This window comes from Melitaea cinxia, chromosome 21, assembly GCF_905220565.1.
Source record: "Melitaea cinxia chromosome 21, ilMelCinx1.1, whole genome shotgun sequence".
NCBI classification, from domain to species: domain Eukaryota; kingdom Metazoa; phylum Arthropoda; class Insecta; order Lepidoptera; family Nymphalidae; genus Melitaea; species Melitaea cinxia.
The window spans coordinates 6,721,349-6,732,702 of record NC_059414.1 but is presented as its reverse complement, the minus strand read 5'-3'; the positions used below and the strand labels follow the sequence as shown (position 1 = coordinate 6,732,702).

Sequence of the window (11,354 nt, the reverse complement as noted above, 5' to 3'; positions counted from 1 at the left end):
AGCGATTACCAAAGCTCATAGACGCCTTCAACACCAGAAGCATTGCTCCAGGAGTTCTGGTCACCTTATCACCAACAAGAACACAGCAACACTTGAAAGCAGTATTATTCAGCTGTGATCTTCTGTAGGGTCGAGGTACTTCTCCAGTCGGGGTGATTCATAATTTGGGCATAAAATTTCCTGGCGAGCCGTACCTGAGTAATGTATCTAGTAGTAGGAGTACTATCGCTCCTGGGGGGAAGAAGAAGAAGAAGAAATATACTTTATTGTGCATATTACAAGCTAATATAACATACATCTTTAAAAATAAAATTTGCAAAACAATATTATGCACAAAGGCGGTCTTATCGCTAGGTAAGCGATTTCTTCCAGACAACCTTGGGGTAGAGGAGAGTTTAAAATAAAAAGAGTAGGGTTATCAAAAGGCAAAACAGAAAAAGGATTGGGGATTGGGTCGGCAACGCGCTTGCGATACTTCTGGTGTTGCAGGCGTCTATAAGCTACGGTAATCGCTCACTATCAGGTGAGCCGTACGCTTGTTTGCCGACCTAGTGACATAAAAAAAATATCGCGACTCATATGTAAATGCTCACTATATATGAAGTATACAGTGTGTACTGTGGTGCAGGCTGCAGGCGGAGGCGGGCGCGGGCGCGGCGCCGGGCGCGGCCGAGCCGCCGGCCGCCGACGCGCCGCACCACGCCTAGGCTGGCGTCGGCTGTCCACTCGTGCCTCCGGGGTTTTGTTGTACTAAAGCTACTAATTATGTCATACAAAATAACTTTTTGACGCGTCGTGGCACGCGCTGGTTATTGCGCTGCTCGTGGGCTCGATCCCCGCTCACGACTTACACTCGTATTGCCCATGTAGATGTCGGTCGCGGACTCGGCGTTTGTGCTCGTGTACTGTGTGTGTTTCCGGACCCCCGATACAGGAGAAAATCCTACTGGGGGCCGTTGAGTGTAAAGCGTTTATTTATTTATGTATAACTTTTCAATAAATCCGTATTGGACGGTTCGGCCTCTAACGTCCTCCTGGACATGAGCTTTTCTCTCCGTGTAGGAAAAGGATCGGAGCTCAATTCGCCACACTGCTCCACTGCGGGTTGGCGAATATACGAGTATTCCCTACTATTAGTAACAATGAATCGGAACCAACAGCTAAACGTGGTCTCCGTCTCAAATGTTCTTATTCTTAAAAAATGTAAAAGTTAACTTAAAATATATGAAACAAACTACATGATTTGATAATTTTACCTTCATACTAATATTTTTGTATAGTCATTTTTAAGCTGAATGCCCTAATATGCATATATAATCAGTTATAAGGTACTACACATCGACAAAATCTTAGATCCACGACTAAATTAACATCGATTTATGTACGTTTATGGTAAATGTGAGAATGGTATAATATTGATGAATGGATATTTTATATGAAAATATCAATGTTAGAACTAGTTTAGCGTATAGGAATAGTGTATTTAAAAATGATAATAGTCTTAGTATTCCAATAATTTAAGCTCCTTTTATTTTACACCTTCAGATTCGAATTTTTGACATTTGTAAAATTAAGCAGTAAAATTATTACGACTGTATTAACTAAATAGAATAAAGAATTTCAATTTCAAAATAGTGCAAAATGAGATAACATAATATGACAGCTAATAAACGAAATAAAAGTGACATTATTAATCATTTTTCTTTGAACTTAACCCAAGTATATTGTAATATGTATAATTCAAACTTAAGGAAAACGTCACAAATGAAAAATATACAAATTATTATACAGTATTCTCAGCTTTAGGAGCAATTTTACCAGTTATTGGTTTCTGATAGTGAAAATAAAAAGTTAGGAAAAATTGTATTTTATTAGTTGAAATAAAGCAAGCTGTAAGGGCCTAGCTGACACTTGCGAGATCGTTTTATCAGCAACATAATTAGGTCAATGTTACGCTTCTCTACTCAATAACTAATGTGAATGCCTGAACGGTTAATTATAGGACTGTACAAAATTTCATTAATTAAGAGCTTTCGTTACGGTAATAAAGATTAATCGGTTGATTGAGAACGAAAAATATACATATAAATCATACTTTAACATTTCAAAAATAAACCCATACATTATTTATCCTTGTAGGTTTCGATTAACCTTTAATGAATATTTATAAAAAAATTTAAACACTGACATAAACGGATTTTTCAATAATTTTCGACACAAATAAAAGCAATTAGTAATTAAGTCAATGTCATTAACGAACAACACATCACATTGAACAATGTTCAATAAATTTGAAAATTAAAGGCATATAAAACATGGTATTTTCGTATTCTATTCAAAGACTAAAAAGGAACTCGATGTATGTTATCGCTGTAACTATTTACTAGGAAGTATACTTGCTATATTAAAAGCATTTTCTACATATAGTATTACAACACAATATTTCATTTGGAATCTCTGGAATTATTTTTACTTCTTATTAAAAAAAAATCTTAACTTCATACTTAATGTTTTAAGACATTTTTAGTAAGTGATGTTTAAAAAATAATAATATTAATAAGGACTCATAGAATATTCGTATAATTTTTACACTATATTATTTCACTTTTTTATTAAACGAGTTATATGCTTTTCATAATACAAGAAAATATGACTAAATAGGTACTCAAGTGTTTCAAACTTTATGTAAAAGTCGATCTTTTGCGGTAGAGACTTCTTATTTCAATTAATACAGTAACGTGACACATTATTTATCATTGTAGATTCAAAAATATTATGTTGGTTTTACGAACTAGTGTTTCTATATTTTTATGACAAACGATTGTGTGAAATAATTAAAATGATCCAGATATAATTAAATTTTATTTGTAATTTTTGCATTGACTGTATTGTAAATAGATAGAATAACTGTAAGCTCGTAGGAATTACATGTAACGTCTTGTTATAAAATAAAAGGCGAATACGAAAATGTGTTTTATTTCTTAATCCAATTTTCCGTTTTTACTACGCATTGTGCAGACGTAAAGGTTTTTTTTATATTCTTTTGAATAACGTATACTGAACAAGTAGGTACTGCCATTCATTTGTAGTAAGAACAATGATCGTTGTTCGCTTTTTTGTAAATTCGTAAGTGATAAAGCAATCGTTCAAATATTTCATTAAAATGAGTACCTTAAAAGTTCTATTAATTATCGCCTGCTTTGGGTACGCATTTGCAAAAAATATACAGCATCACAAAATTTCTATGGTAAGTTTTGTTTTAAAATATTGGATTGTATATGTTATTATGTGCAATCATCAAAAACAAAATTAAGTTTGTTAATTAAAGAGAACCGTTTTTTTGTCTAAAATCAATTATCGTCGCCACCTCTTGAAATAAGTATTAATCTAGTCTCAATTAGAAAACAAATGAAATAATATAATCGAGTTTTTAAACAGATTTGAAAAAATAACCTTATCAATTGGACTGTATTTTACGTTATAAGAGAGTTATATTTAGAAACGAGCTGTGCCAGCGTCTGTCCGCGTGGAATAGTGACTTGAAAAAAAAATTTGGATATATCTTTTGGTTTATTTTGGATTATAAACAATGTGGTTTGGGTATTTACATGTTCAACTTGATTCTTTAAATTGGTATAAGTTTTTTTTATTTATAAACCGATTGACATGAAACAAATACTAATAGTTACAGTTATTTAAATGTTAAGTGACGCTTACCACAATATATTAGTGAAAACCACATTTAAATCGGATAAGCCGTTTCTGAAATTATCGTGCACAAACGCACAGACACATTTTAACATTGTTTTGGGTACTTTTTGTGTCGATAAAGGTCCCAATATTTTTTTTATATATCTTCCATGTACAGACAGCGTTACACTGCGTTACGACCTGTTACATTTTTATTATATGTATTGATTTCCATATGAGACCAAATCATATCCCTAAGAGTCAATCTCTCGATATGTTAAAAATCTTGCCCTGAATATTCCATCACAACATTTCCTCTTATTCTTAATCCTTTTCCGTTGAAGCTGTTCGGCTTTGAAACTTCTTGATACTTCATATCAAAATAATATCCTTGTTTCAAAAAAACAGCCTCTTACAAACCAGCTTATTTTCAAATGCTGTCGAAGTTGGAATTGTGAATAATTTGACAAGTTTTATATATTACCTGTTGATTTGTTAGTCTTAGGGCCTGTTTGACCGGTTTTGGATAAAGTTTATCTTGCAGATAAGTTGCGAATATATTTTAAAAGCAGGAGGTATAATAGGTCATTAGGATATGCTTCTCCCAAATTGCCTTAAGATTTATATTTGCAAATAGAAATATCTCATACATTTAGTTGAATTCAATGGTAAAAAAGAATAAGATATCAAAAACTTTTATCTCTTGGATACGGTCATCGGTCAAATAGCGTTATCCACAACCTGTAAAATATGCTCTTATTAAAATGATATCAAGGTATCCACGAGTGACAGCAACAAGGCTGCTATCTTCACGCACGCAGAGAGTCCAGTGTGGGACGACCACTCGCAGTCGCTTTACTTCGTCGACGCGCTCCAGCAGAATGTCCACAGACTAGATTATTTCACTGGAAAGATATACACTAAGCATATTGGTTCGTAATATTTTAACAGTTAATTAAAAAATTAACGGCCATTAATACTGATTCCGTGGAGGTGAGGAATAAAAGTAGAGTCTCTTTAATTCATGTCTTTGCAAGTTACTATAGTAGTCTGTAATAAATGTTGTACATCACATTACACATACTTATTTATTAGTATATATGTACTTATAAGGTTTACAGTTCGAACACTTACTAGATACCTATACTAATAAGTATCTATACATATAATAAAATGGTAGAAAAGTCAAAACTGTACATTGAATATTTTTTTTAAAGAATACTTGAGGTGTGATCTACAATCGATATCGAAGGCAAAAATATAGTTTTTAGAATTTTTGTCTGTTTGTCTGTATGTATGTCTGGGATAAACTCAAAAAGTACTGCATGGATTTACTTCAAATTTGGCACGAATATTATTAAGAAGTAACATATAGGCTACAAATTATCACGCTATCACCTACGGGGAACGAGCAGTGAACCTTTATTTCTTCAACGCATTCTGTAACAACATGTAATCTAACGAAGCATATTTGAATGTTGTTATTATGTTAATAACCATGCTATAAGCTAATTTCACACTATAAATAAAGACATTCTGTAGTATATTTAGTATCAACATTGCACCCGTGCGAAGCCGGGGCGGGTCGCTAGTTATTAATAAGGCGTAAAAGTTTGACTATTTTACATTTAAGTAACCAGTGTTCATATTTAAAAAATTCTTTCCGCGTTAAACAGTCAAGTAGTCGGTGTAGTTTAGGTGGGTAAAACACGAGTGACACAAATTATGAAATAAATCGTATTTTCGCAGGCTACGGTCAAGTCAACGTAATATCTCTAGTAGAGGGTTCAAATCGCTTGTTGGTAGCCGTACGCGCCGCTTTACACTTTTTGGATTGGAACGTAGCCGGAGACGCAGCGCTTCGGTTACTCACCACATTTGACGAAGGTCTACCTGATAATCTGATCAATGAAGGGAAAGCGGACTCTAATGGAAGATTCTGGGCAGGTTAGTTATATACAAACTGTTTTTTCTTTACTAGATAGGCGTTATGAAAATGTACGGTCCACCTGATCATAAACAGATACCGTAGCCTACGGTCGCTTGCAACACCAGAAGACCTTACTCACCTCAATACTATAATAATAAATAATATATTTGAGAGCAGCATTTTTTAGCTATTTGCTTCTGTAAGGTAGACCTACTTCACTAGTCGGGCTGCCTCTAATTTTAAGTAAGACCTGAGAAATAAGACGCAGATAGATAGCCTACCCCAATAAACGCTAGCACATGCAATATATTTCATATCACATCATATATATCATTTAACATACACACACGGTCGTCTGTTTCTATGGTAAGCAACTTAATGCTTGTGTTACAGGTAACAGCCGCCTGTTAAAAACTATTTTTTTTTTTATAAATATACATAGAAATAATACATAATTATATAAAAATATGAATACAAATATTACACCCAGACTTAGGCGGGAATAGAACCCGCAACCCGCGGAACAGAAAGCAGCATCTACAAACTGCGCCAACGGGCTAGTCAAATGAAATACCTATTTGAAACGTCCTATTTTTTTACCCCATTTTTAACATACATTTGGTTTAAAATATTCTATACTTACAAGCTTTACCCGCGGCTTCGCTCGAATCGAATTGTTTTTTTAAATAAAAAGTATCCTATATATGTTACTTCTAATACTTCCAAGAATATGTGTACAAAGTAAATGATGATCAGTTAAGTAGTTTTCGCGTGAAAGCGTAACAAACAAACTTACAATCACATTTATAATACTTATTTATTAGGGATTTGGGATATTTCAAAATATTGTGTAAATTTTATAGTAATACGTTATTTATCTTACTTTATTTTGATAATGCTAGGTACAAAAGGACCTCAGTCTGGTGACGACGTGCTCCCAGATAAGGCGACATTTTACAGCATTAGCCAGCAAACTTTCAAAAACCCCCAGATACAGCTTCGACCTGTGTCCATCTCCAATGGTCTTACGTGGTCTCTCAACAATAGTGTTATGTATTATATCGACTCGCCGACGCAGAAGATAGAGGCTTTTGACTTCGATCCGATTAATGGCGAAATAAGTAAGAACGCAAATAAATCCGTATCTATTATATTCATCGCGTAGCGTACTCACTGAGTCCTCTTAAAGGGCTCCCATTTTTCCTACCCGGTCCCTCTCACCGGTAGCGCTATAAAGGTCAGTAAAACCAACAGTTATTTTATACATTTCGAAACAAACAAAATGCGCGCTTCGCTCTAAAGCAAAAGAGCATTAGAAGCGATCGCACATATTTCGGGACTCTCCAATTAGCTATTATTAGGACGTTGCTTTTTAGCGCTATACTACTTATTATTAGTTGACTTTCGTTTCAATATTATTGATTAAGATAATAGTAGCCGTTGCTTATGATTTGTAAATATATACCAGTATGGTTTAAATTTTGTAAAAAAAAATTAGGGCCCTTCGTTTGTTTAAGTATTTAATCATACGGCATGAAATAGGTCGGTGAAAAAGTCTTTTCGTATTTTCTAGTAAAAAGTTGCAATAAAATCTTGTTGGTTGTAGTTTGTAACTGGCTGGTTTTGATAAATTGGGACCTTGGGGAGGCGTATGTCCAGCAGTGGACTGCAATAGGTTGAACTGACTTGGTGACTAAACATTATTTCAAACAATACATTACATTTACAAACTTTAATTTATAAATTCTACATGTCAGAAAAAAACGTGTAGTTAATATAAAAACATAAAATTCGTATTTTCAGGTGGAAGAAGGACTGTTATAGATATATCTGAATATGGGTACGAAGATGCAATTCCTGATGGAATGACTATAGACAGTCGAGGACATCTATGGGTCGCTATCATGTTTGGCGGTTCGGTAAGATTTCCAAATGTAAATTATATAAGTATATATAGTTAATAACAAAAACAGAATCGATTTAATGATTTAAGTTTTTTGACCATACAATAATTTTCATGTATACCTTATTCTTTTTATATTAGTTCACAATATTTTGTTGTTTTAAGGTACTACACATAGATCCTGATAGTCGAACAATTGTTTACGCATACAAGCTGCCGGTCACTCGGGTCACCTCTGTGTGTTGGGGCGGACCCAATTTGGATGAATTATTTGTTACCACTTCGAAATCACATTCAAAAGAACCGTTGAGTGGAGCCATATTTACGATTAGAGAAACAGGGAGCTATGGCGTTCCTATGTATCGTTTTCGATTTGACAATGCTAATGACTACTAATAATATATACTCGTATACTAGCTGACCTCGCGAACTGTTAAATGCGTAAAGTTTAAGTACAAAAAAACTGGATATAGACATGCTAATTACCTAGCGGTACCTATAATACATACTTTACGACCTATCCTAATATATACACACAAAAAAATCATAAAAATCGGTCGAACCATTTCGGAAGTGTGCGATAGTTGTCTAAATTAATGCTATTTTATTACAAGACTGTTGAACAAGAGCTAGGTAGTACAAGGGCTGTCAAATTTTGGTACCGCGGTCCGCGGTGGCTTAATGTTGGTGTAATAAAAATAACGTCACCCATGAATTCAACTGAACTATGTCCTATTGTGGTGAAAATACTGACCACTAGGGACACGGTATCGAATACAAGTATCGATACTGTACTCATGAGTAGTATCGAAAAAAAGTATCGTACTTATAAAAGTATAAGTAAAGTATTGATACTTCGACTTCCAAAAAAAAGTCATCGCTTCAAATTATCGTACAAATACTGAACAACTGTTTTCAATTTTCAGTCGACCAAAAAAGGGTAATATTACCCATTTAAAACTCAATTTCTTATTCGACACGATACCTACCAGAAAGTACTCATTAAGTAAAAGTATCGAATGCAAAGTATCGAGTACAAAAGTATTGGTATCGAATGGAAATGTACTCGATAGCTCAAAGTACCGAAACTTTTTTAGTGTCCCTACTGACCACTATTCTTAGTTAACAAGCGACTTCTTTAGTTAATAAGAACAAACGGAATGCATTAGTTACGTCTGAATTATGAGAAATTATGTTTAATTTATCTATATTGAGAAACGACAAATGTTAAAAAAACTTCTAAAATGAAAATAATATTGTTAATTTTGTATATTAGTAATACACGTGTAAATATGCTTTTCTACTTTTGAAAACTGTAAAATAAATGGTTTGAAGCTTAACTTATTTTGAATAATTTTTTTCTTTTTTGTAGCCTTTGTACCTTTAAATTTAATATGCTTTTATATCATTAAAACTAAGATTTAAAATAAAAAATAATTCATGATCAGAAAAAAATTTATTATAGAACATGCGCTTACAAGATTATTTATAACAATAAAATACAACATTTTAGACTCCATCAATATTAACAACGAAAAACAGGTAATAACAGCAATAGATGACTAGCATATTTCAAAACAGTCAAGAGAGACACTTGAACACTAGCTGGATTTAAAAACAAACTTATAATTTTATTTTTGATTCAAAGCCATTACTTCAACATTGTACTACTTCTATACATCTTATTGTACGTCCAGTAAAATACAACCATGTTAGAAAGACCTTTTATAGTAAATATAAGGTCAAATGAACAACAAAACTATTTTCATAGATACGAATGAAATTAATCATTAAAGATCAGAACAGATTTATTAACTTAAAATATACAAGTACAAGTACAGGAATTTTTAACGTGATGTAACGACTCTTAGAAATAGGCATTGCATTCATCTTTCCAAACTTTCAATAAGAGCAACATTATTTAAACGTCAAATCGATTCAAACACACCGAGATATTAAGAAATATTTGTTAAAATTCGAACATACCAATTAATATTCACAACCACATATTGTGGCAATCTTAGGCACATTTTACCCTAACACAAGTTTTTAAAATATTTAAATAAAACATTCAATATTATTATGCTAAATTATTTTAGAATCATCGCTTAATATATATTTACAATAAAAGTGCAGTATATTGCAAAATGTAAGTTAATATTGTTGAATTGAAGAAAAATCATTAAATTATGATTTGCATTTTATATAAATACGCTTATATGTATGTTTTAAATGTATTTTCAATTGTCATAACAACGTGACTATCACTTACAAAATTATTATCGCCACATAAATACTATCACAATGTCTAAACAACATTTATAATAAAATTTGAAAATTGTTCATTACCCTTACATTATGTATATTATAGCTGACTAAATATGAACTAATAATAAAATCCCTTATACAATAAATGCGACTAAATTCATATCTGTAAAAATGATATTGTAGTGACGTATTCAGTAGTAAGGCAATAGAAAATGTAACTTAATAACACATTCCAATAAAAAATTATCATTGTAAATAGGCTTTTAATTTTTTTTTAATAAATAAAAAATAAATACCCTAAAACGATACATAGATGAACAACTTGCTTACAAAATAAGGCGTTTTTATAGGAATGGTTTATTAACATTTTCGCGCTAAAAGAAACTCGTTGACTTATTCGTATCCAGTATTGAAAAAATTATATTATTTTTAAGTAACATTTTTGTAGAAATAAACATAATGGTGGGTATTGACATAAGAAAATGTAACTACACTATGTACTGTTAAACTATTAATAAGGATTAAATGCATCTACGTCTCAACATCAACTGGGTATAACGGTATAACATGGAAGCAGAGTAACTGAGGTAGACTTATTCTAATGGCAACATTGTCTATCTAAAATTTTACAAGCAGCAACAGTTTATTTTTTAATCTTTATGACAATAGTTGAATAGAACTAACTACCGATGTCTATCAATACATGGGCATCCGCCATTTCCAAAGAGATTCTTAACTTATTTAGAGCTTATAATTGACAAATATATCAAATCTACTCTAATCACTTTTTCTTTTTGACTTTAGAAAATATTAAAGTAATCTTTTGTGAATTTTTATTTTGTGGTGAAGTCATTTTTTTTTTCATCGTAGCTACAAAAACATTCTTAAAGCTTTGTATTATCTGTATAAAACGTTAACTGAAAACGAAACTTCTGATTGTAATACAAATTTGTTGGCTTTCTGTGCAAAAACTTTGATATTCGGACATCGAAATTAAGTTTATTAATAGTGGCCTGTAGCTACAACAGTTGATATCTTATTCACTGTACCAATATACATAGATAAATACTTTAAAATATCCTGCTCTATTTAAAATGTATTTACACATACTACATTAGCATATAAGTTATTTACCGTATCCGATATAGCGTTGGCAGTGTTATGGCTGACCGACACAACGTAATATGACGCCTGCGTCGCTACGACTACCTACACAACCTAAACCGAATCTACCTGAGATAGTAAGATCTATTTTAGTCTGATCATTGCATATTACTCGACATACCGTCGGGTAGTGCAAATATGTTACTATAATCGCGTCGTGAAAATAATGAGTTATCGCTGTCTCTTACCTTGCCACACTTCTTGACCAATTAAATGACAGTAAAATAGTCTGTTTGAGTCGCTTTCATTAACTGGTGAATTAAAAACACGGCGTTCTAATTTACTACGTTTAAGTGTGCACGTAGGTGTGGCTAAGATATTTGACTACGATTACTGAGGTTGGGCACAGGAGGAAATATTCTGCTCAATATCTGAAGCAGCTCGACTGGGAAAGAGCCT

General features: G+C 32.6%; 1 protein-coding gene across 1 annotated transcript; it reads left to right on the top strand.

The window, feature by feature from the left end:
- The first annotated feature begins 3,163 nt into the window (after nucleotides 1-3,163).
- Nucleotides 3,164-7,979, top strand: LOC123664269 (regucalcin-like). Its single transcript, XM_045598862.1, has 6 exons — nucleotides 3,164-3,247; nucleotides 4,466-4,622; nucleotides 5,440-5,637; nucleotides 6,523-6,741; nucleotides 7,424-7,539; nucleotides 7,689-7,979. The coding sequence occupies exons 1-6, from the start codon at nucleotides 3,164-3,166 to the stop codon at nucleotides 7,917-7,919; spliced, it is 1,005 nt and encodes a 334-aa protein (XP_045454818.1). The 3' UTR covers nucleotides 7,920-7,979.
- The last annotated feature ends 3,375 nt before the right edge of the window (nucleotides 7,980-11,354 follow it).

What these genes read in the sequence shown, in the direction of transcription:
- LOC123664269 (XM_045598862.1), top strand. Translation starts at nt 3,164, where the DNA reads ATGAGTACCTTAAAAGTTCTATTAATTATCGCCTGCTTTGGGTACGCA. An exon ending in AGCATCACAAAATTTCTATG is followed by an intron (nt 3,248 to 4,465) that starts GTAAGTTTTGTT and finishes AATGATATCAAG; the next exon opens with GTATCCACGAGTGACAGCAA. An exon ending in GATATACACTAAGCATATTG is followed by an intron (nt 4,623 to 5,439) that starts GTTCGTAATATT and finishes GTATTTTCGCAG; the next exon opens with GCTACGGTCAAGTCAACGTA.